At 42.7% G+C, this 26,617-nt stretch overlaps 1 protein-coding gene across 1 annotated transcript in view; it reads left to right on the top strand.

The window, feature by feature from the left end:
• The window catches only part of Tnfsf8 (TNF superfamily member 8), a 27,714-nt gene extending 1,097 nt beyond the window's left edge, over positions 1–26,617 (top strand). The window contains exons 2-4 of the mRNA XM_021161545.1: positions 9,081–9,123; positions 22,638–22,709; positions 25,296–26,617. Coding sequence (XP_021017204.1) covers positions 9,081–9,123; positions 22,638–22,709; positions 25,296–25,690 — 510 coding nt within the window. The 3' untranslated portion in view covers positions 25,691–26,617. The remainder of the gene's footprint in view (positions 1–9,080; positions 9,124–22,637; positions 22,710–25,295) is intronic.

The raw sequence follows: 26,617 nt of genomic DNA, 5'->3' as shown, positions 1-26,617 counted from the left end.
AGGAGGAGGAGGAGGAGGAGGAGGAGGAGGAGGAGAGGCCAAGTCTTCCCAGAGCTCTGCTATTTCAATGTTAAAACCCACAAAAGAAATCGAAAGCTTCCTCACAAGCCACTGACTTTGAAGAGTTCAGGGTGTTGAAAAGTAGCAATGTTTTTGTCACCTGTACCCTCTGAGATGCACACATAATGTGCAGGGCCACACCATCTTGGGAGATTTCGTTTGTTTGAAATGGGGGTAGGAGGAGAAAGTCAAACCGTAGTTTAGAAAAGTATCCTTGAGATAGAACTCTTACACACTGGAAAGGACTGCATGGTCAGCTCCCATGAATCAAAGGCTTGGGGTGAGATCCAGGCATGGTGATTTGGATACTGTATGGATACCATTGCTGCAACACCCTGCCCAAGTGTGAACTCACCTAATTTATAATTCTTCCAAGTTGCCTTGGACCACAGGCTCTGCAGCATACTAGTTGCCTTACAAGTATCATCAAGTATGGATATTGAAATAAAGCTTTAAAGCTCCTTCCTCCTTGGCAGTGTAAGAAGGGAGTTATTCACACTTGGCCTGCAGAGCTGATGGGACTCATCAGTTCATGGATCGTTTGCGTCTGCCAAGAAGGACTCGCAAACAAACCTCTGGGCACTTTCTCTTCTCTCCACATTCTCTACTTTCTGTCACTCTGATTTTCCATACACCAGATGTGTATTGTTTTGCAGTAATGGCCAGGTAAGAGAGATTAGAGTAGCCTGAAGACACTTGTCATTCAGAGGATAGAGGCAGAACTGCTGGGTGGGGGGAAGAAGCCAAGGTGGGGAAGGCTGATGGTGGCACTGTGCAGAAGCAGTTCCCATCCACCATTGAAATGATTCCTCCTGTGAAATCTGGACAGGCTTCTGCCCTGTTTCTGCAAATGCACAAAACGAAGCACAGACAGGGGACAGGGCTTAAAGTCAAGCACCCTGAGCAAGTGGTACAGTAGGGGCTGCTTAGTGGCTTTTGGTTGCTCTGTGAGAATGCTGTTCCCTTTGCTTGCCCTGATGGTGGCAGAAACATTCCCATTCTTCTCTCAGAGATTTTTCCTCTTGTGTCTGTTGATCTGACTTACCTCCGTGCCCAGGTATAGAACGGTGCACAGCCTGTGTGTAAGCTCTAGTATGCTGTGATTTTTTTTTTTTTACCTGTCAGATACTTGCTCACAAGCTAGGGCTTTCCATTTTAATAGCTATGCTATTAAGAATCTAACGCTTTTCGCATATCGTTTCTAGTACATTATCAGGCATTAACTGTGGCAAGAACTGGGGAAACATGAGTCCCCTGGGCCTGGGTTATTAAGAGTACATCCCATAGGAAGGCAGATGGAGACTGTTACAAACAGGTGAACTTAGCAACTGAAAAGACTCAGTAGGAATCTGTCAAAGAACCCAAAGAAAAGATCCAAGGAGCTCAGACTCACATTCTAGTATTAAATGTGGAATGGGCAATGAACACATGGCGTCCTCCTTGTACCACAGGGATTGTGTAGGGAACTGTGAGGTTTACTTTACTGCCCTATGTAGGACCACCTCGAGACCACCTGTGAAGAAGTAGTTCCCCAGCAGACTGCAAGAAAACATCACTGGAAACTACAGTATCTGGTCAGAGTGAGAAATATGAATAACTTTCAAGAAATGGAAGAGATGAGAATAGAGGCCCCACCTGCACGACTGCAGAGATGAGAAAAGAGATGGAGAAGGGAGAGTTAACCATGTCAGGAAAGTGAGCTGGGATCCTTGAGATTTTGCTAGAGGAAGAAATCGCTATAGTGGAGACAAAGGGGAAACTGAGGCATCAACTCAGTATTTACTGAGTATCTATTTGTACAGGGCACTGTTATAGACACTGGGTACATAACCCTAACCAAAACTTTGAGGCAAATCCACCCCTGCCCTTGAATTGTTTATATAGCTTTCTAGTGATGTCTTTGAAGGCGCCTGAGATAGCTACAGTTTTGTTTACATTTAAACCAACAATATTTATTATGAAATACATTTACGTTGTTTGGCAAAACTAACCAATAAATAAGGGGAAAGAAACTAGAAGCTCTTCATGCCTTGTCCTCCCAGAGGTAGCCTGTCTTTGCTGAGGAAGTCACTGTAAACAGATTCCTGTGTGTTCTTTGATAAAGCTGAGTGTCTACAAATACATAGTGCACAGATCTCATTATTAAGTCCACCTCATTCACTTGGTGCTTTATCATAGAGATCCATCCATGTCTATATGTAGAAGTCTGCTTTGTGCCACTGTAGCATCCTATCTGATTCTCTTGTGCCGATGCCTCGTGATTTACCTGTGCCTTGTAGGACATTTCTCTCTAGGACGTTTTGCCCTTTGTGCATGTTTACAAACAGGTTATGTGTAAACAAAGCCCTAGAAATGGGAATTGACTGTGCATCTTTTCACTCGAATGAATGTTGTCTATCAGCATTGATGGTAACATCTTGCGGTAGGGAAAGTCTACCATCAAGGGAATAGCTTTTCCCAGCACTATGAGAAGAAAGAAAAGTTGAGTAACTCAAGCGCATACACACTTTTCCATAGCTTGGGAAAGACTGCAGTATAGTGATGAATGTCTACACACAGAGCAAAGCAAAAGGAAGAAACATAATAGAGCTTCTCTTACCCCGACCCCCACCCCTCCCCCACCCCACCCCCATCCCCCGGGAAAGAAGAATCCATGATGACACTGGTTTCCTAGGCCCTTTGCTCACAGAGAGCTGTTTGCATTATAATGAAGGCTCTGAGCCATCAACCATAGCCATGTCTTCGCTTCCTAAGCCAGGAGGCTGAGCCTACCTAGGCCTAGGAATGAACACAAACACAGTCCAGAGTGGTATAGCAAGGTCTCGGGTTGTTTGATTTTCAAATATTGGACACCAATTCTAGAAAGAGAAAACAGCTAAGCCCACCGTTCTCTTTCTTTTGTAGGATGAATGCTGGTAAGGATAGTGTAGGGCTGAGGCTATTTGGGAGGAGCCCTGTTTCTTAAATTCAAGCAATCAAAGTGAGGTGAAATGCCCTGAGTCACTTTCCTTTTCTTAAGGGACTCCCCGCATCTGGGGTTCATTATTTTTAATAATTTGTTTAAATATTTAATTTAATTAATTAAGTTTTTCAAAACAGAAAACAAAAAAAAAAGCTGAGATTTCTTTCCTAAGGAGCAAGCACTCTGCAGTGTTTTGAAGGAAAGGCTCACATCCATGTGTGGGACCCACTCTGGGAACTCTCCCAACGTGAGAAACTGAAGCCTATAAAACCAAGCTTCAGGCAGAATACTCCAGATAGGAGAATGGGCCACCTCTGGTGAGGGTAGTGAGCATTTGGGGGAGTAACTAGAATGTAAGCTGAATCTGAGAAAATTTAGAAACTGTCCTTTAATTTTTTTCAAAAATGATATGCTAAAACCCATATAACCATCCACTAAATCTGTCAAGAATCCATCACATTCAAGCTGCCTCTGTACATATATGAAAGCAAGGCGTGGGCAGGGTGGCTTCACTCACCCATATTTTGCAATCCATCTCTATCCACCACAGCATTGTTACCATAGCCAAGAGTTCACGGTAACTCAGCAATGTCACCTAGTAACATACAATACATGTTCCATTTCCCCATATCTTCTATGGCTGGGTTTTTTATCGTTACTTGGGAGGTCTAGGCTCATATACCACCTGCTGTGTGGTATCTGCATATGTGTTAGTCGGAAACATTTATTTCAATTTAATGAGTAGACCTATCTGGTTTTGTGTCTCATATCTGTGATCCTAGCTATTCTCAAAGATAAGGCAAGAAGATTACAAATTCAAAACCAAACCTGGGCAAACTTAGTGAGACCCTGTTTCAAAATAAAAAAGTTTAAAGGGCTAGGGATGTAGTTCAGTACTGGGGTGCTTGCCTAGCATAGACAAGGCTTGAGTTCATTCTCCAATACCACAAGAAAATAAAATTAAATAAAATAAGAAAGCAAACCAATATGGATAGTCCTGATAGGTTGTTAGGAAAAGATTCCAGTTTGAGAGATGGCTTAGTGGTTGAGCTGTTTCTACCATGCATGAAGACCTAAATCTGCATGTTCAGAATTCAGGTGCACAACTATAAACCCATTGTTCCTAGACAAAATAGGATTTAGGGACAGGAAAATCACAGAGCAGAGCCTCCTTATCCAGCTAGTAGGTAGTGAACACAGAAGTGATCAACCAAAGGACAGACATGACAAAAGCTAAGAACTGATATGCCCTTTGACCACCACATGTGCATATATATATATATATATATATATATATATATATGTATATATTCACTCAGAGCCATGAACATGCTTAGACACACATACTCACATACATGATACACACACACACACGCAGAGAGAGACAGAGAGAGAGAGAGACAGAGAGAGAGAGACAGAGAGAGAGAGAGATTAAAACTTCCCAGCTTCACCCCAGAGCTACAAGTCAAACCAACATTTTAATAATCTTCCCAGAATAATAAAATTTGAGAAGCCATGCAGGAACTGTTACACCTATCCTTGATTGTTGGTTTTGTGGTATTGACTATGTTATAATTCTTTAGTAGAACAATCTACATTCTAGGTCTACCTGGGGTTATCTATGCTTGATATTATTATAGCATCTAGGGACAAATGTCTGGTTATTTATAGTTATATGTTTAGACACCTCATTAAGGGGACAACTAGCAACAATTTTTCTTTTCATGAATTTGTAATATGTGGTATAACACTCTCAAGACATGAATGTCTTCTGCTCAGCAGACTGGCATTTCTTGATGATCCTTATCTCTGAATCCTTTATTACCCTGAGGATTATGATGGAGGGTTAGTAGATGTTGTCGTCCTTTTGATTCACTAACTATATTCTTCTATAAAGATGAGCTCTCCATTATGATAATGGACCAGGCAGAGGTAGGACCCATCAAGCTAGACAATGAGTAGAGGCATGGCCCACAGGAAGACAAATTGGATTGTGAGAGTTACTAGGGTATGAACAATGGTTAGACTCCAGAGCAGGCTAAGACATACCAGGAAGTGAGACTAGATGACAACATTCATTAGTAGAGGAGGCCCAGAGAACAAAATAACAACTCCATCTTTAGAGCAGGAAGAGTTCTTAATCTCACAAATTCCTGCAGCAACTTTCCAAGACTAGAAGACCTACTTGCCTATTACAATACATCTTGAAGCCAGTCCTACTCTAAAAGTAGCTGGTGGATCAGACATGATGGCATGGCCAGGAGACTGACTACAGTCAGAATACCTCAGAGCCTATCCCGAATTCCTGAATCAGAATAGCTATTTTCATGACATGTTGCAAGTTGGAGAAACACTGGTTATTCCACTGCTCCAAATCCCATACCCGCCAAACCAGGAGTTCCTAATAAAAATACTTTCCTTAGGGGGTGTCTCCTATGACTGCCATTCACTCTCCCATTGGGTCTTGGGAGAACATACTGCTGTTTTGTCTGCCTTAATCTAGAGAGTCAATGCTATGGAGTTATCAATCTTCATAAACAGTATGACCAACTTTCTTATCTCTGGGATCTTTTGTAATGATTAAGTCATTTATCTGTGTTTAGACAACTCTTAATTCTTGAAGTCCACTTAATGACCAATACAATAAGGCCCAGAAAGGATTTGCTTCCCAGAGTAACCTGGATTAAGTGTTTAGTTGTCTTACCTTAAAGATAGTAGAGATCTCCATGTGCTGTGACCTACCTTCTAAGACAATGAAAATCAGAAAAGAAACAGATGTGAAATTCTCCATAGAATATTCCACACTTTAGTTGTCTTGGTAAGTGTTAGTAATAGAGGACTTTGTTTGAAAAGCAAATACGGGAACTTACACACATTTGTTCCATGCCCTCCACATCATTGCTCTAAAAGCAAACAGACCTTTCAGGGAATTAAGACAAACTAAACACATTATAAGGGCCAGAGCAGTCCCTCTCAAACAGCTACTATTTTCAAACAATAGCTAGTCATTTACATGCCATATCTTGTTATGTCTGCAATAGCCCAGAGTAAGAATCACTGGCCAAAGCTCTACTCACAGTAACTAAGGGAGAGAAAAATACAGTTCTAGGCTACTGATTGGCTTGCTTGGGGGTGTTGGGGGTGGGGGGTCATTTCACCTGGAGGAAAACAGACTGTGCATGGTCATTCTTTCCATTACACAGAAAGAACTCTAGTACTGTAGGAATGTCCGTCAGATGTCATAGAGGCTGAAAGAAAAGAGAAAGTATACTTAAGGAAATGAAGCAGGGTTTGGTAACCATGGTGATTGTTTTCCAGAGCTACTATGGAGAGGAGATGACAGCCTTGGGGAAGCCATTTGTTTGCATCTAGGTCAAGCCTGTGTCCTACCTTACTCAAAGCCAAGCCCTTGAGCAAGATAGTTCTCATTTTGCCCAGCCAAGGTCTCAAATTCCCCAGGCAAGGTTTATTAAAACAGTTTACAGACAGCACTCAGCATAGCGCCTCCGGTCTAAACAATCTGACAAATTCTAGCAGTCATCATCTTGTCTCATTAATGTAAGCAGTCATCATGTCCTAAGGCCTTGCTTCTCCATCCTCAAATAAAAGAGCTGCTTGAGAATAGGGAGGAGAGAGCAATGAAATGCACTGTCCTTGGCCAAGTGGAAAGTTCACTGAAGAATTTTAGTCCAGAATTGGCCCTAGACTCTAGTATCTTGGCATCCTTCCTTACAAAATCAACTTGATGGTCTGTAAGACATCTGTGTTTGTCTCTTGCTTTGACTATGGAATCACATCTGCTATGAGTAGCCAGAGGAAGCTGTAGAGACTTTGTGTTCTTCAACATAAGAGCAGTCAAACTTCTGTCCTGAATTCCCTGGACCCTAGGTAAAAGATGAAGTTACAGAAACCCCTGTCAGTGCTTTTGCCACTGGAGAAATAGAACTCTCAGTTGACAGGCAAAAACGAGGCTTTCCCTTCTATAACACCATGCCATTACATACATTTAGGTCCTCCTCCTAGATACACATCTTCTATCCTTGATGATAAAAGGTTTTCTGGAAGCCAAGAGTATCAACATTACCTGAGGACTTGGAGAGATAATGGCAACCCAAGCTCTACCCAAACCTGCTAAATAAATTTGCAGCCTGAGATCCTCAGCACTAAAGCTTCAGAAATTCTTTCTTTACTCACTGTGGTCCTCTCATGGTGTGTGCTACACTCAGTATTCTGATTCCATATTGATTTGTGTCTTTTCAATAGCTGTTTTAATGAACCAGGTCCATAGCATATCTTTGAATGAGTGACACAATGCACACCACAGATGATCCAAGGCTGAACGAGTGATTCTTTAGCATTTCTACCACTAGGATGGCTCTGCTGGTGTTGCTCTTCTGCTATTCACTCTGGTCTCTAGTGTCTAAGAGAATGTGGGGCTCTTGGTACTTTCAACCATGTTAGGATTCTTCTAAAAGGCCTTTAGTTGTGTGTTTGCACATCATGCTAATCAAAAGTCATGCTTGGCATCAAGCCAGCTGCTTAATATGTTTTGAAGCGCTGGCTGTTGTCTCACAGAGGCAACCTAAAGGGGAATTTTGTGATGTCAGGTTTTCCTAAGAATCATATGGGTAATCATGCAATCACCGATGTAAAGCACTGTTACACACATTCAGAACTCTCAGGAAATAAGGCAACACAATCGGAAAACAAGCAGAGGGGAAAGTATCTTCCAAAGCAACATCACATCTCTTCCCCCTAAAAAACTGAGACCCAAAGTTATAGACTTTCTTCAGATTAGTGTGACACCAAAGTTTGTATTCCTGAGGCCTCTTGAGCTGTATTCCTGGCAAACCACTCTTGGTCTACAGAAGAGACCTACTTTGTCAATAACAATGTGTCCACAGAAGGAGAATGACAGAGCACTTGGGGATATAAATTAAAATCATACCTCCAGATAGTCATCAGCCTTTGCACAGAACACTAAGAAAGTCAGATATAGTTTGTTGTTAACTTTCAGCTTTGGTAGACTTTGGGAAACTATTTTTCCATAAAAATATTCACCCATTTCTAGTGTTTATAATTATATCAGTTAAGTGCACTAGAGGTGACTGACTTATACAGGTCAAAACATAAATGTGGCATTCCATTCCTTTGTGGAAGGCTACTTATATGCCTCTCTAGGCTGACATGTGAAGACGTGAGGGTCATTGGAAAGCTAGTCTCTGAGGAATCTGTTGGGAACCAGTGCCCCTCCATCTCTGTGGGCCACTTTCACAGAACACGCTAACTACATTTCTCTTTAGTCCCCTCTGACAGTTTCCTCTTCAACAGACAATGTTTCCATCAACCTCTCATTCATTTACATAAAATATATGCAGACATTTATGATAATTATAGAAATCATTTGTAATATTGTGTGGATGTATTTACAAATACACCTCTATTTGTGCTATATATTTACGAATATTTGCAAATTCTATCTGGCCATAACCTTGGGATAAATCCACAAGATCAGAGACCCAGTTTACTTATATCATCCCAATGTTTGGAATATAAATACTAATAAAAACATCACAATTTCCAACCACAACCAAGGTAGAAAGGTATCTTCCAGGTATGTTTACAACACTTTTAGATGAACCAAATATGGAAATAAGAAAGTGTGTAGAATTATTCTGTTCATTTGATCATATGTTGACCTAAGGGGAAAAAACAGTACTGTGTGTGGAGAGGAAGAAAGCTCTTGACTGGGAAGTGGAAGTTCCAGCTGTGGTCCTGAGAGCCACAAGCTCTCTGTGTGTCCCTGGACAAGCTTTCTTGTCCTGTTTTTTGTATGTGAGATGTGGATGGTAACCCCTATCTGTGTTTCTCATAGACAGATGGGCTGGCATGGATAGGAAGCCCACTATACTTAACCAGTGAATGAGTATTCAAGCTTTAAGGGTCAGAGGGTGGGTGGGTTCTAAGTTGCACAGTGCTTTGAGGACTCCCAGGGAGAAAAGGAAGATAAGTTGTTTTAGTCAGTGTCCTCACCCTGCCCTTCTCTCTTTCTTTCCAGGACTCCACTCCAAAAACAACTGAGAAGGTCCCCCTTAAAGGAGGTAAGATCTCAGATTTAGGAATGAATGTGTAGTGAATCATGCAGATGACACCACAAGGTGTGATGCCTGCTTATCAACTGGCAATGCTGTGACTGTCCCCAACAGGAGTGGGATAGATGGAAGTAGGACTGATCGAGATGAGCTGATGCTTCGGACTCATCTGGGTAGCCCCTGATCACTGTGCTAATCCACACAACCCTCCCTCCTGCCAGGAACACTCTCACTAACACCATTGCTGTAGCCAAGCTGTGGACCCTGATGAGGACACAAGACAGCATGGTATTTTGAGCTAAACTGAGCAAACTTGTGTATGAATCTTGATACCATTTCCCACATGGAAGTCTCTGTTACACATCCATTAAACACAGATCACTGTGGTTCTAGACGAGCCAATCAGGGCCAGCTCATAACTGCTTGGCATGAAAACTGGCGTAAACTATTGGTCAAATAACTGGTCATAGCCAAAATACTTAATGAAGTTTAAGACCTATAAAAACAGACTTCTTCCCTCTACATTACCAGACACAGAAGCTATTAACATATTGGCCTCTACTAATCCCTAAGGGGATATATGCAGAGGTCAGTTAACATTGAAGATTAAACTCAAGGTTATCTGACTAGTTTTTTTCATGACTCAGAGAAGGAAAAATCAAACAGAGAGATAAAGTGTCTTGCTTTGATCATACAGGCTAAACCAAAAGGTCCTTGACTCTGACTCAGTGTCTTTATATTCAAAACATCAGTCTCCACCTTAGCTCCACTCTCAATTTTCAGAGTCCAGGTACCAAGCACAGCTGCCTGAGCACAGAACTGGAAGAACATGGGTCGGGTAGATAGACCAGGGTAGAGATGCTGGGCACCTTTGGGACAAGAGGATACAAAAGAACTGACACAGCTCCTTACAGCAGCAACACATTTGAAGTTTCTTTCCTTCAGGATATTCTACTGAAGACTTAGAATGTATGGGCAAGGAGCCCTGGGTAGACAGGCAGCCTTCTGAACCTATAAGATTGATGCATAACCTCAATATTGGCCAAAAACATTTAGGGCCTAGTGTGTGATCTTAATTCCCTCACTTGTGTAGATAACCAGATATGCAGTCAAAGAACAAGGTAAAGTTAGAAGGGCACAGACACTGCCTACAAAGATTTAGATAGTAAATATTCTAGGTTTTGCATGCCTTGGCTAAATCAGTCGTACAGTTACAGCCTGAAAACACACAAATCTGTGGGCCTGACTACAATCCCCTGGACCTCATTTACAGAATAAGTAGTGGTTGGGCTTGGCCCATAGACTGGAAGAGCAGACTCCTGTGGTACAGGTAGTGTAGGCTTTGGAGGTAGACATCCTTGCTAACTTGTTGCATATGTTCCTGTGGAGCTTTGCAAGGAGCAGTCTGCACTGATTAAACTTAATTCCTCCACCTCTCCTTCCATTGTCCTGCCACCACCCCAACTTAGATTTTTCTAGGAAAGATTGGAAGTTTTCATTTGGCAAGGGGCAGTAGCCACCTCCCATAGATATAATGTCTGTGGTGAAGATAGCCTTGATTAAGTGTCAGGACCCCAGCCACACTCACTAGCTGTTCTTTCTTGCTTGTAGAGTGCTCCAAACATTGGTCATCAAGTATAAAGCTCTAACTAGTGGGTGACACTGAATAGTTACAGTGCTAGTTAACTAGCACTGACCAGAGCCTAGGATGCAGGGCTCTGCACACATGCTAAACACAGGATATCCTTAGATCACATGAAATAAAAAAACAAAGAACAAAGTTGTCTTCTTGACAGCTGCTCAGTTACACTTAAGATGAAAACACTCTTTCTAGGAAAGCATATCCCGCTGTGTTCTGGTGTTAGAATGCCCCTCCCATCACAGGAAGAAATTGACACAGATGCTTGGTTGGTTTTGTCAAGTATTCTGTTTTCATGGTCATAAGAGGCAGAATAAAGCAAACTTTCCATGTTACTCCCCGGTTTTTCATTTGAGGGAACAACTTTCATTCGTGAAATCCCAAATTTGGGAAACTGTGGGTTTGACCACTTCCCAGTTCCCTCCTCACCTGGCTCTTGATTAGGAATATCCGAACAAGAACTAACACCAACACCAAAATAACCTCTGTCTTTAATTCAGGGTTTCTACAACAAGATTCTATTCATCAATGCTGATAATACGCCTCACTAGGAATGTTAAATTTTCCTTAAAGACATTCCCTACTTCCTTTGGGTTGGTCTGAGGATCAGCCTCGAGAGTTATCAGTACAGGGGTGGAGGGATGGGTGTATTCCCATTGACTTTCCGTTTGCAGGTAAGTTTCTGAGATCCGGGAAGTTAGGGGGACTTGCTAGAGGTTATACAGAAGACAAAAAGCGTCCTGCAAATATGAGACTCCAAGGTTTCCTCTGTTGCCCCTACTTCAGCCAGCACCCTGATGTGCATGGCCCCTAACTCCCACTTTTAATGTACATGCATACTTACCTTGACTCCACAAATTGGGGGCCCTATAATAGGATGAGGGAGAAAAATAACATCTGAGGCCAAAACCTGGTTCCCACACCAGCAGGAACTGGTGTCTCTTTAGGAAAACTTTTCTCCCCTCCGAACATCACTGGGCTAAATATACTAAATGAATTCAAGTTGGAGCTAGAAAGAATGCTTCTTTTACAAGCCTGTAGGCAGGTAAATGCTTGCAGCATGAGAGCCTGAGTCGCATCCCCATCATCCACATAAAAAGAGGAGCAGTTGTATATACCAATAATACAAGCATTGAGAACACAGAAACAGGAAGGTCTCTGAGTCTCACTGGCCAGGCAGCCTACCCAAACTGGAAGGCTCTGGGATCAGTAAGAAACCTTGTCTTAAGAAATAAGACAGCAAGCAATTGAGGAAGACATACTGTGTTGACCTCTAGTCTCTACACATGTAAATACACATGAATATGTATGTGCACACACACTTGAGGGTTCATGTGTGCGCACATGCACACACACACACACACACACACACACTAGCAGAGTTCTTTGACACTTCCTGAGACTAGAATTCTCTTGTCCTATATAGAAAGAGAGAAAGAAATAGCCTGACAGTTGTCTGAAGAAAATCTGAAGCCACAATCTTAAGCCAACACAAGAAACAAATTGCCCATTTGGAAAAGGAAAAGAAGCAGGCAGGGAAAACGAGAACACTGTTGCAAGACATCCCAGGCAGGGCAGAAGTCTTGGGAGGAAGTCCCAGGGATGGCATGAGGTTTGTCACAAGGACAGAAGTTACAAGGATCGCAGCTACCATGACAGCTGTTGTAACCAGGAAACCAGCACTGACCAGAGCCTAGGATGCAGGGCTCTGCACACATGCTAAGCACAGGATATCCTTAGCTACAGGGAAACCACAGAAAACCACACCCGTGTTAGTAATGAGCCCTAACACAAACTTGTCATTCCTGGCCAGAATAGGCCCCAGTCAATGGTTGACTTGTACTCGGCCCACTGTGCTTGAGGCTTGTTAGACATTCAGTTGGATCCATGGGCAAACTGGAAGGCTGGGAGGCAAGCCTGTCCTGTATGCTTCGTGCTGGGTTTTATTCTCTCCTCTAGCAGACAGAGGTAATATGCCTCCTGCAGAGAACCACCATGATCATGAAATCGAACCAAAAATACACCTTCATTTTCCCACTTGGCTGGACCTCAGAGCATCCATCTGGTCCACTTTGCTCTTCCATCTTCCATGAAACAGTCTGCCTCCTCCAGACACAGCTTAAAGCCAAGGCTCCTGCATCCTCTTGTCATTTCTTGTTTTAATGTTTTGCTTCCAATGAGTTTTGACTCTCTAATGTTGCTCACTACTGGGCTCATTTGTCCAAATCTCAGATTAGAAGTCCCTTTACCTGGATTTCCAAGGAGTTTCAACTGCTGCCCTGGGTCTGCTTTTCTCCCTCCAGACCCCACCAGGCACCGTTCCTCATGAGGCTGGACTGATAGGAATGAAGCTTAGCCAAGGCAGGTAGGTTAGACAGGATCTTGTACTGAGTGAGATCAGGAGAAAGAGCCTTCTCCAGAGACAGTTTTCAGTGAAACAGCTCTCTTTATTAGGGAAGACCAAGAACTATCTAACCCTTGGGGCATAGGTAGGGGCTTGCAGGGTAAGTGTTCATCTTTGGCTGGGACAGAAGTGCTGGGGAATGCTTTATGTGCATAAAGAGGAATCCCAGGTGCTTGTAGGACATATCCTTATAAGGGTGAGATGAAGTTTAACCTATAATCTGGCCAGCAGGCTATGTGACAACCTCAATGGTGGTGGAGGTGGGGGTCATAAGGCTTACATTGCCTGGTCGTGCAAGCCCAGAGCAAGGAGGAAGCAGTCCTACTCCTGCCTGTCTCAAGACAAGATTTTCAGGGTTTGGACACAATTCATCCTCACTCTTGTGCTGAACCAGCTCCCCTGGTCACACAGCTTTCCAGCCCCATGCCCAACAAAACCTCAAATCTTTGTATAGCAATATCTGCAGAAGGATGTAAGATGTGCAGAAATGCTGTCAGGACAAAATGGTAAAGTACTGTGCCTCCCAGCAGGTGGTGGAGGCGTCTGGGGTTCTCTTTTGTAAAGCTGAAGATATTTCAGCCACTAGGAACTTCTCAAAGGCTAGCATACTCTGTCACTAAGTTCTGGGATGGACAGAGAGGGTCACTGGTGCTTTGGGACAGGTTTAAGAGGGTCATGTGACCTGGAGTGATTCCATATCCTGTCATTAGAAAAAGTTGTTGGTTTGGGTTTTTTGTTTTTGTTTTGTTTTGTTTGTGCAGTTTTTGCTTGTTTGTTTTGCTTTACTTTTTTTCTTGCAAATGCTTATGTGGCTCATGGTACCCAGGGGTCCTTAATGTCCTGAGGATGGTCATACCTTCCAAAGCTAAAAGGAAAAAATGGGCATCAAAAGAGGTGAAATGAGGCAGGCATATGATAAAGAAATACTGAGTGTGAGAAAACCGAACAGCCAGGGAGACTAATTTCTCCCCAGTATTTTACTGACCCAAATGGTCTATGACCATTTGTCATAGAGAAGCCACACTGAAGGCACAAGGAGTGACAGTCTTCCTTGTCCTCACACTCCCTTCCCCTCAGAAGAATAAACACTGGCTGGCAGAGTCTTACTCTGTCAGAGGAATGGGGCTGGATCCAGAATATCCACGTCTGCAGTTTGTTACTCCTGGGTTCCATTTTTCTTCATCTCCTTTGCAGCATCATACGATGCTTTCCCATGGGGATAAATTGCTTTTCAGCCGGTCACATACTTCACTTGCCACAAGGAACCTATTTGTTATTCCAGTCAATCTTAACACACTCAATAAAACCTGCTCTTAAACCCACTTTCTTTTGCTCAAGGCAGAGATAAGAGGAATTAGGAATCTCTCTGTTGAAAATACCCAGGAAGTGAGCCATTCCGAATGATGCGGAATGGAATCCTGCATAGGCTATCTAGCGTTCTAAAGCCACAACCCCTAATTTTCACACACACCCAAAAAAGAATGAGGAGGCAGGAGACAACATGAGGTACAGGGGAGAGGAGAGAACACAAATAAGGTAAAAAGGTTTCCACTTGATGCTAGAATTGCCAGATATAATTCCCAGTCTCCAGCTCCAGAGGATATGCCAACTTGCCTATCATCCTACACTTGAAGAGGGTGGAAGAAGGAGGGAAATAAAGGGAGAGGGAGGGGGATGGAGGGAAGAAGGGTAGATAGTCCTAGACCTCAAACTGATTCCTTTTTATACTCTGTTCAAGCCCCAGAGACATCTGTGTGCCAGGCAGGTAGCCCAGGCCCCAGACCAGAAAAGGGGAGCCAACTATTTGATGTTATTTGTGTGGTATACAATAGGCTCAGTGTTGTCCATTATTCCATTTAATCCTCTTGCAAGAGGTTGAGGTGTATGCACTCACTTTGAGGAAGAAGGAGCAGCTCAGAGAGTCTCACATACCCGGGCTAATCCATACAACCAGTAGGGAACCAGGGTGGGATGTGGACTCACACGGGTCCAATATCCTGAGAGTGCTTCTGTGTTTCTGCACTGCAAATAAGTGGTGGCATAGGAAAGGCCATTTAGAATGTTAGAAGAGTTTACGATGTTTCTTAAACATCCCCTCCACCACTGTCAGGTCCATCAGTCTTTAATATGCATTACCTGCAATGAAGTGCCCTAGGGCCAGATGTGTTTACCTTACATACCACAACAGGTCAGCACTTCCAGCTCCCAAAAGCCTTCACAGTATTGATGTGAATCCTAATTTCATTTTAACCCATGTTTGTTCCTTGCTTTCTCTGTGTTCAACAATAAGCATGCTGTCTACCAGGGATTTTTTTTCAAGGACCGCTGTGAATCCAGAGTCTCCCTTTTACATATGACTTCTCTTGAGATTCCTGTCTATATCATAAATTTTCTTGGCCTGGTAGCATCAAGGAAATGGTTCGATTTGAAGGAATGTCTGTGAAGTGACCCTTTGCACAATGCCCACCAGGTTACCGGTTCCCACTGATCCCAAATTCGGTTGGGAATGAAGATTCCTCTAGATGTCGCTGTTGGGACTTTCCCTGGGTATTCTCCAGGGAAGAAGAAATTAAAACACGTTTCTTCTGTTTCTTCAAAGATTAAGATATTTCCAAGAGGTCTTCACCCTCCCCTCCCCCACAAAATCAGAGAGTCTCAAACAATTGTGTAGAGAAGTGAGAAAGCCTACTCTCACAGGCGATACAGTGTTTCATCCCGCCCCTCCCCTCCCCTCCAAATCAGAGAGCCTCAAACAATTGTGTCCAGAAGTGGGAAAGTCTACTCTCAAAGGTAATACAGTGTTTCATTTTCATGAGCATCTCGTTATCTAATCCTCTCTGTATGGCATCACAGAGCTATCCCAAGAAAACAAGAAAAAGAGACAAGAAGTGAAGCGACCTCACATTCTCAGAGTCATGGCTAGTGCCAGTTACTAGACATCTGTAATCTTGATGTGTGTCGTACTAGCTACGCATCTCTGTTGAGTGTCACTGGGCTTACTTCACTGGTACAGTAAGAAGCTGAAGTTCTGGGAGAGGAAATGACGGATCTAACACCTTCACTAGAACCACATGCTCTCTGAGAAGCACCATCTGCCTGGTCCTCATAGAGTCGTTCTGAAGAAGTTGACTAGGTCACAAATCATCTGACTCGAAAGCCCAATTTCCCTGACCTGCGACTTGACCCGGGCAATCTCCCAGACTCAGGATCAGGAAGGCACCCTGAAGCTTCTTTCCCAGCAACGCCCTCCAGCTGTCTCCTGAGGCTTCAGTCCCGGGTGTGTGTAATGGCTACAGACTCATTTCTCCTCCGTTTAACCCTCACTGCTCTAGAATGATCTAGAAAGGCATTTCTACATCTCAAGTCATCTTAGTTCCCCATCTAAATAGGAACACTAAAATCTGAAAGAGAATATTCCAGAATCCCAACATCCAAACATCAACTAAGCCTCTTCTCTCAGAATAACCCCCTCCAGACTCAGGCACTGGGGAGACAGATAGCAGAGATACAGTCTAGTTGCTCACTCCACAAATCTCTGGAGCCACGGCAGGATTCCTACTGCCTGGGGTACCTATAAAAGTCTTCATATCCACAATAGACTATCTTATCATGGGTTCACAAGCTGATGAGACTTGAGTTGCATGACTGGTACACCACAAAATATTGTCTAGGTCTTAGCAAGATCCCTGTGACTTTCAAAGCGGCCAGCCCACTCCTTGAACAGCACTGACTGGCCAAATATTCAAGCTCCCATCTCTTTGACTTAGGTTATAACTTGGGTATCCTTCTTATATGTCTGCCCCAGAAACCATGTGAGGAAAAGGAGATCAGAGTGGTGTTAGTTGTCAGCTGAGAGCATTTTAAGCCTTCAGAAGCCACTAAGACTCTTGGTGTTTGAGCCCCACCACGCATCCTTCACTCTTCTTTTGCTGACACCTCCAAATGTGAAGGAACAGAGATGGTACCCTTCTCCAAGGTCTTCTTCCAGCTCAACAGTGTCAATCTCTCAATACCCAGCCCCTCCTTGAACCAACTCCAGCAATGGCATTCTTAGAAGGAGAAGCCCTTGCTTAATCTTTAGCATGAAACTATCTAATCAATTCTTTAAGAAAAACTACAGTATGCCTGCCATTTGACTTCAGGAAATGCAAATGCTTCAAAATAAGGTAGACTTTTTCCATTATTGGGTTTCTCAGAATTACAGCTGAGGTCACCCCACTGTACACATGAAGACCAAAGGGGAAAAACAGACGAAGAAAAATGCCTGCATGTGTGAGAGACAAGCCTGGGCTTGTACTTCTGCCACCATCTGTAGATGCTCAGCTCTGGCAGATAGCACCACAAGCCACCTGATACAGAGGGACCTTAGGACTAGAGAGATCGAGCCTGATTTTGATGTGACATCTTGGCTTTGATCCAGGGCATGAATCCTACTTTCCCACCTAACTTAGAATCCGTGAGAGTCAGGCCAATATTCCCCCTGCCAGGGGGAAAAACAAGCCAAGCACTCCTTCTTACTACACTGATGCCCTTAGCACTGGTCCAGCCAGAGCTACGGAAGGAAATAAGAGAGATGGTCTAGTTGACTCCATTCAGCAAATGCATCTTCTTGGCTGATCAGTAGGAGAGTAGTCTCTGCCAGGATGTGTTTTAAAGGACAACTGTCTTGATAGGAAGCAGGGCATTCCACTTGACAGGAACCAGAGGTATGCAGGTGGAAGCATATCCATGTAGTTGTGTACTGGAGCTGCAAGTCTCCAAACTTGTGTAGAGTGGGGGGAAATCTGGGCATTAGAGTCACACTGACTGAGTTTTGATCTCCGCCCTACTAGCAACTAGATGTGTGGCTGAGAACAAGCCAGTTAACCCTTTCTTATTTATCTATCTATTTATTTATATCCCAAATGCTGGCCCTCCTCCAATTCCTCCCTCACAGAGTCTTTCTTCCCATTCCCCCTCCCCTTCTCCTCTAGGAGGATGCTCCCTCACTCCTCACCCATATATCCCCTCCCACCCTGGAGTATCAAGTCCCTGCAGGATTAATTATGCACATCCTGTCCTGCTGAGGCAAGACAAAGCAGTCCTCTGCTTCATACTTCATATGGTATCTGCATCTGTTTCAGTCAGCTGCCGGGTAGAGCATCTCAGAGGACAGTTATGCTAGACTCCTGTCTGCAAGCACAACATGGCATCCGTAATAGTGTCAGAGATTAGTGTTTACCCAAGGGATAGGTATCAAGTTGGGCCATTATTGTTTGGCCATTTCTTCAGTCTCTACTTCATCTTTGCCCACCCCCCACCCCCAGTTAAAGTTTTAAAACCTAGGGTTTCCAATATAAATAACAGAGATAACTGTAAACTATCTCTCATGGGATGATTGTAAAAATTAAATCTCTTATGGGATGCTTGTAAAAAAATGTAAAACTGAAATCATGGCTGTAGCATGCTCAGTAAAACATTACAAAAATAGTCAACATTAGTTATGATGGTGGTACTGATGGTGACATTGATTACTATTAAGACACAGAATAAAATGAGGGAGGGTATGGGCTGATACTAGAGAGATTGGGAGGAGTCAAAAGCCCATGGGAGCTGTAGGGAACATAAATCAGAAAGTGATTCACAGCAAAGAGAGTCAGTCCAATTTGCATCTCTCTGGTTTCTTTTGGTTGATGTTCTACAGTCCCAAAGATGAGACTGGACAATAGTCACACCTCCTTAGACTATTACACATTGGGATCAAAGTTCTGGTTATACACATCCAATATGCAGGGCAGCAACAAGCCTCACAAGAACACTGCTTAGATGATAATTATGGGATAAGATCTAGAGAGTGGAAGCTGGCCTTCAGCCTTTGATGGTCCAGAAGCCATGTGTGAGTCCAGAACATCTAGAGATGAATACTACCCCTACTTTTGCTGGGGGTTCCTCTAGTAGTGAGCTTGCTCAGACAGCAGAGGGAAACCTTCACTCAGCTTCTAGCCATTCTCGGGGCCCCAGGGGCTTTCTCGATTGAATCTGGGCAATAGGATAAAGGAAGTAACTGGTAGTATCCATGTGTCTCTGTTTAATTTCTGTTTCCAGGATCTGTCCATTGGTGAGAGTCAGGTGTTGAAGTCTCCCACTATTATTGTGTAAGGTGCAATGTGTGCTTTGAGCTTTACTAAAGTTTCTTTAATGAATGTGGCTGCCATTACATTTGGAGCATAGGTATTTAGAATTGAGAGTTCATCTTGGTAGATTTTACCTTTGATGAGTATGAAGTGCCCCTTCTTGTCTTTTTTGATAACTTTGGGTTGGAAGTCAATTTTATTCGATATTAGAATGGCTACTCCAGCTTGTCTCTTCAGACCATTTGCTTGAAAATTGCATTCCAACCTTTTACTCTGAGGTAGTGTCTGTCTTTATCCCTGAGGTGGGTTTCCTGTAAGCAGCAAAATGTTGGGTCCTGTTTGTGTAGCCAGTTTGTTAGTCTATGTCTTTTTATTGGGGAATTGAGTCCATTGATGTTAAGAGGAATCAAAGAAAAGTAATTGGTGTTTCCTGCATGGTACAGGTACAGCGACAGACAGGTAGATCAATGGAATAGAATTGAAGACCCAGAAATGAACCCACACACCTATGGTCACTTGATCTTTAACAAGGGAGCTAAAACCATCCAGTGGAAAAAAGACAGCATTTTCAACAAATGGTGCTGGCACAACTGGCAGTTAGCATGTAGAAGGATGAGAACTGATCCATTCTTATCTCCTTGTACAAAGCTAAGTGGATCAAAAAACTCCACATAAAACCAGAGACACTGAAACTTATAGAGGAGAAAGTGGGGGAAACCTTTAAAGATATGGACACAGGGGAAAAATTCCTAAACAGAACAGCAATGGTCTGTGCTGTAAGATCAAGAGTTGACAAATGGGACCACATAAAATTGCAAAGCTTCTGTAGGGCAAAGGATACTGTCACTAAGACAAAAAGGCCACCAATGGAGTGGGAAAGAATTTTTACCAATCCTAAATCTGACAGGGGACTAATATCCAATATATACAAAGAGCTCAAGAAGCTGAACTCCAGAAATTCAAATAATCCCATTATAAAATGGGGTGCAGAGCTAAACAAAGAATTCTCAACTGAGGAATACCAAAGGGCTATGAAGCACTTAAAAATGTTCACCATCCTTAATCATCAGGGAAATGCAAATCAAAACAACCCTGAGATTCCACCTTACATCAGTCAGAATGGCTAAGATCAAAAATTCAGGTGACAGCAGATGCTGGTGAGGATGTGGAGAAAGAGGAACAATCCTCCATTGCTGGTGGGATTGCAAGCTGGCACAACCACTCTGGAAATCAGTCTGGCAGTTCCTCAGAAAACAGGACATAGTACTACTGGTAGATCCATCAATACCTCTCCTGGGCATATACCCAGAAGATGTTCCAACCGGTAATAAGGACACATGCTCCACTTTGTTCATAGCAGCCCTATTTATTTATAATAGCCTGAAGCTGGAAAGAACCCAGATGTCCCTCAACAGAGATATGGAGACATAAAATGTGGTACATTTACACAATGGAGTACTACTCAGCTATTTAAAGCAATGAATTTATGAAATTCTTGGGCAAATGGATGTATCTGGAGGATATCATCCTGAGTGAGTAACCCAATCACAAAAGAAGTCACTTGATATGCACTCACTGATTAGTGGATATTAGCCCAGAAACCTAGAATACCCAAGATACAACTTCCAAAACACAAGAAAATCAAGAAGGAAGACCAATGTGTGGATACTTTATTCCTCCCTAGAATACGGAATAAAATATCCATAGAAGGAGTTGCAGAGATAAAGTTTGGAGCTAAGATGAAAGGATGGACCATCCAGAGACTGCCCCACCCGGGGGCCCATCCCATAATCAGCCACCAAACGCAGACACTATTGCATACGCCAGCAAGATTTTGCTGAAGGGACCCTGATATAGCTGTCTCCTGTGAGGCTTTGCCAGTGACTGGCAAATATAGAAGTGGATGTTCACAGTCATCTATAGGATGGAACACAGGGCCTCTAATATAGGAGCTAGAGAAAGTACCCAAGAGCTGAAGGGGTCTGCAACCCTATAGGTGGGACAAAAATATGAACTAANCAGTACCCCCAGAGCTTGTGTCTCTAGCTGCATATGTAGCAGAAGATGGCCTAGTTGGCCATCATTAGGAAGGGAGGCCCCTTGGTCTAGCAAACTTTATATGCCCCAGTCAGTAGAATGCCAGGGCCAAGAAGTGGGAGTGAGTGGGTAAGGGAGCAGGGTGGGAGGAGGATATAGGGGCTTTTGGGATAGCATTTGAAATGTAAATGAAGTAAATATCTAATTTAAAAATGTGGGGGGAAAAAGAAAATAACTGGGAGCTCAGGACATACTATTCAGAGACAGTATGTAAGCTCACCAGGGCGTGGCTCCTATTGTATGAGCTTAAAGCTGTTAGTTTCTGAAGGATGGACTGAGTGGTCATCTCTGGTGACATCATCAAAATATGTCAATGTCAGATTGGAGAGTTTCCAGTTCTCCAATAGGGGAACCAAGGCCCAAAGAAGAGGAGATCTGCTCCAAATACATTGAATTTGAGTCACTGCAGGAAATGTATAATTTGGTTCTTTGCATACGAAATAGCTTGTTATAATAAGAAAGAGTGATCATCATCAGTGATGATATTAAACATATTTTTATTTCTCTAATCCTATAATGACACAAATAGCATGTTTGTCTCTATTAAAGAAGCTCCAGATGGGAGGCTTCCTGCTAAGATGTCATTAATGTTTTGTCCTCTTAAAATTTGAATGGGATGTTTTTATCTAGGCAGTCTAGATGAGGCAGATGTAGGGCATCCTCACATTTCCACATGCTCACTCAACCCTGAGTATGTCCTTGAGTGTCTTCAGACATAAAAGTTGGCCCTGGGTTACTCTGAGAACCAGATTAGCTGATGCTGGTAAAAGCAGAGTCTAGTGTCTGCCAAGCAGAAGATGCTGGGTAGGAAAACCTGCATCAGTGTTGCTGTTGGAGAGACTGGTGTTCAGGCTGAAGGACATGGATGCTCAATCTCATATGACCTATTGGTGGTGCTCAATAAAACCTTTCATGAGAACCATCTAGAATGGTGGCCAGCACTAGATGATATTTATCTTCTGTAGTATTCTCTAACAGTCCAAGCAGAAGAAAACTTTAAAACTGAAAATCCTAGGCTGTTTAACAGCAAGATTTGAAAACAAGTTTGAGGGATTGTTGTTGTTATTGTTGTTGTTGTTGTCGTCGTCGTCATCATCATCAGTGGTGTGTGTGTGTGTGTGTGTCTATGTGTGTGTGGTGTTTGTGCTTAATTTAACCTCATAAACAGGAACAGACTAGTAAATTTCATCTCAGCAAGTCACGGAAAAAGATGTAGTTGTTTACAGTCCCCAAAGAATCAAAAGACAACTCATACCTGATCTTCTTTTAGGAAATTGCTCAGAGGATCTCTTATGTACCCTGAAAAGTACTCCATCCAAGAAGTCATGGGCCTACCTCCAAGGTCAGTAGCCAAAGCTAGAGAATTATATCCTCATGAAGATGATGTCCTATGCCAACTTCCAATCCAGAGTAGAGTCCTCTAGTTGAAAATGTCATGTAAATGTGTTCTTAGCTAACATCATACTTTTTATAAATTGAATTTCAATGTCTTAGAGGAAGAAGATGAGAGTATTTTATTTCCAAAGCTACAAGGCTCTTCTCTCAACCCCCATTTGATAGGGGAAAAAGAAGTTGGTTAGAAATGGCACGGTTATTATATGCCCCAGTACAGGGGAATGCCAGGGCCAGGAAGAGGGAGTGGGTGGGTTGGGGAGCAGGGCAGGGGGAGGGTATAGGGGACTTTCGGGATAACATTTGAAATGTAAATGAAGAAAATATATAATTAAAAAAAAAGAAAGAAATGGCACAGTTAAAAAAATAAAAACCATGAGCTTTGAGGGAGCTGCATTAGGGCCCATATTGGAAGCAGCTATGGACAGGTGGATGGGTGTTCGAAAGCTCCCTCAGCACATGGGAAACACTTCATTCACTCCTTTAGGTTTCCTATCTGTCCTTTAAAGACACTTTTGTCCCTTGATTGCATCATGTCCTCCTTCCTCTACTACCTCCACTACCGTGCATGGACTTATTAGTTTGGGCCAAATGCAATCTTTTCCCGAGTGCAAAGAAAGAACGACTCCATCTCTACCTCTATGAAGGTATTCACAGGGGAACTACAAAATTGCCTGGTCCCCAGATTGACAGCTTAATGGGCTCCTTGGCGCAGGGCCTGTTTGCATATTGCAGTGTGCTTCAGGTAAGAGTCCTTTGTAAATGAAACAGTAAGAGGCACTTAGAACTTGAAAGAATGAGCCATGGAAGAGATGGGCAAGATTCTCCAAATAGCCATTTTGCTCATTTAAAGGGAAAAAATCTTCATTTTGCAGTTACATTAGTTCTTGCCTTTCAATTGAATTGCTACAAGGATTGAAGAGAAAGCATTGAATCAATTAAAACCAGTATGCCACCTTCCCAGTTCTGTAGGCACCTTTACCAGTCAATGCTAAATTTCATTTGTTAGGACTCAGAGACTTGGCTTTCACACAAATACTTTTGCTTAGAGGCTGTAATTCCCTGCTTTTCTATAATCCTAAAGCTGGGTCCCTCACTGTGCACATGAGGTGCCCATGCAAGGATGTTTGATTGTACTTTAAAGAAAAGAGGCATTCAAAACTTCAGACCATGTTAAAAGGTATATGTTATTTTTTATCAGCACATATTAATTGCCTGTAATAATAAGTTTAATTGTTGATATGTTTTATGAATGAACATAACCAACTTTTATTTTATCTTAAATACAAAGATTAATAGACATACACCTGAAAAACTCAATACTGAAATTGAATAGTATTGTATGTCACAGCTCTGCCACCACCCACAATGCATATCGAAACATTAAATGCTCGTTCATTAACAAATAGCACAATAGCACGACCTTTGTGCAAAATACAGCCTAGGTGGATGTGGTCTGAAAAAGCAAGGAGCTAGGGAAATGGCATAGGCAGTCAAGTGACTGACTTTCAAGCATGAGGCTCAGAGCTGGGGTACTGGAATCTGCTTTTTTAAAGCCAAACATGGTCCCTCATGCTTGCAATGCCAGTACTGCTAAGGCAAAAGTAGGGTGATCCGTGGAGCACATTGACTGACCAGTTTAACCTACTGGGCAAGATTCTGAATGGTGAAAATCCCTGTATCAAAAACACAAGTTATGGAGCTGGAGAGATGTCTCAGCAGTTAAGCGTGTTTTCTCTTCCAGAAGACCCAAATTTGTTTCCCAACATTCACATCAAGTGTCTCAAAACTGCCTATGGTTCCATCTCCAGAGTATCTGATGCCCTCTTCTGGCGTCTGTAGGCACAACACACGCACACACACACACACACACACACACACACACACACACACACACACACATACACACATGCACACACATGCTGAATATACTCATAGAGACAAACATACATACACATAAATAAAAATAAACCTTTATTTAAAAAAAATAGAAACAAGGTAGATGGTACCAGTACTGTGCATACTGGTACTGTATAAAGACTGATATTCAAGGCTATCTTCTGGGTTAAACATGCACATGTACACAGACAGGTACACCTGCACCTGCACCTGCACCTGCACACATGCCTGGATCTAACACATATAGACATAGAAACATACACACTGAACAAAGGTAAAAAAAATTAACAAGTGTCAAATGATATGAGATAATAATAAAAAGAAAGTCATCTATTGGAGCTGCCTCCCATTAGAAAATTCTCTGTAAAGTCTTTCGTTTTCCAATGCAGTGTTGTATGTGATCCAACCCTGTAGTCTGAGCATTAAACAAACAAAAGACAGATGGTTTTATTCCTGTGACTTCCTAAGTATAAAAAAATAAGCTATAAAAGAATATTCTAGAAAGAGCACTTCAGAAGATGTTTAAATATTTGGGATGGCAGGTACCCTTCTAGAAAACAGAGATGCTGAGTGGGAACCTTGAAAAAGAGGTTTCCAAGATGTACCTAACATGTAAGTAATAATTCTATCTTTCCAGTGTCAAAGCATCTCAACAATTCCAAACTGTCTTGGAACCAAGATGGCACCATCCACGGACTCATATACCAGGATGGGAACCTGATAGTCCAATTCCCTGGCTTGTACTTCATCGTCTGCCAACTGCAGTTCCTCGTGCAGTGCTCAAATCATTCTGTGGACCTGACATTGCAGCTCCTCATCAATTCCAAGATCAAAAGGCAGACGTTGGTAACAGTGTGTGAGTCTGGAGTTCAGAGCAAGAATATCTACCAGAATCTCTCTCAGTTCTTGCTGCATTACTTACAGGTCAACTCTACCATATCAGTCAGGGTGGATAATTTCCAGTATGTGGATACAAACACTTTCCCTCTTGATAATGTGCTATCCGTCTTCTTATATAGTAGCTCAGACTGAGTAGTTGTTCTTAACCTTTATGAATATGCTGTCTACCATACAGTACTTCATCTGTCCAAACATGGGCAAAAGAAAATATTAGGACAACTCAAACTAAGCATGTGAGTTAGTGCACTTCTCTTTCTGTCCTTTGGAAAAATACAAACCCAGGATTTAGAAAGTGAAGTCTCCTTCAGATGCACAAACAGGAAAGAATGTGATATGTGCACAGAGACCTACTTGGGCACTAGAAGGGGTTGAGTTGTCCCAGTATAACCACTAATTCACTGACCTTGAGCCATTTTTCCTCCCCCTGGAACTCCGGGTCTGAATCTGGAAAAGTAGGAGATGGGATTTACATTTCCCCAATATTTTCTTCAACTCAGAAGATGAGACCATGGAGCTGAGTTCCCCACGCAGATGAAGGCCTCCCATGGCATGAGGAAAATGATGGTACCAGTAATGTCCGTCTGACTGTCATCTCTGCAAGTCCTAAGGACTTCCATGCTGCCTTGTTGAAAGATACTCTAACCTCTTGTAATGGGCAAGGTGATCCTGTCTCCCATTGAGGGGAGTAGCTGCTGCCATCTCCTGAGACATACATGGAGACATTTTCTGACCAAATTCCATTCTGTGTGCAGTTTTTAAGTATTCCCCCCAAAGTTCTTGACAATGAGAACTTTGAATGTGGGAAGAACTTCTGGACAGCAAACATTAACAGCTTCTTCTGACCAGAGGGACCATGCCCTTCTCTTAGACCCATCAAGCTTGAGGTTTCTACATCGTGGGGGACTTTTGATAAACCATTTGAGTTGATGTCTGGGCCCCTGGGAGTTCTCCTTCAGTAAGGAGAGCAAGCCATTCTAGTGCTGTGAGAGGATGGAGTAAAATAGACGCTTTTCTGAAGGAAAGGAGAACAAAGTTCCAGAAAAAGGCTAGAAAATGTTT

Source organism: Mus caroli, chromosome 4, assembly GCF_900094665.2.
Source record: "Mus caroli chromosome 4, CAROLI_EIJ_v1.1, whole genome shotgun sequence".
Taxonomy (NCBI): domain Eukaryota; kingdom Metazoa; phylum Chordata; class Mammalia; order Rodentia; family Muridae; genus Mus; species Mus caroli.
This window is presented reverse-complemented; position numbering and strand designations above follow the sequence as displayed.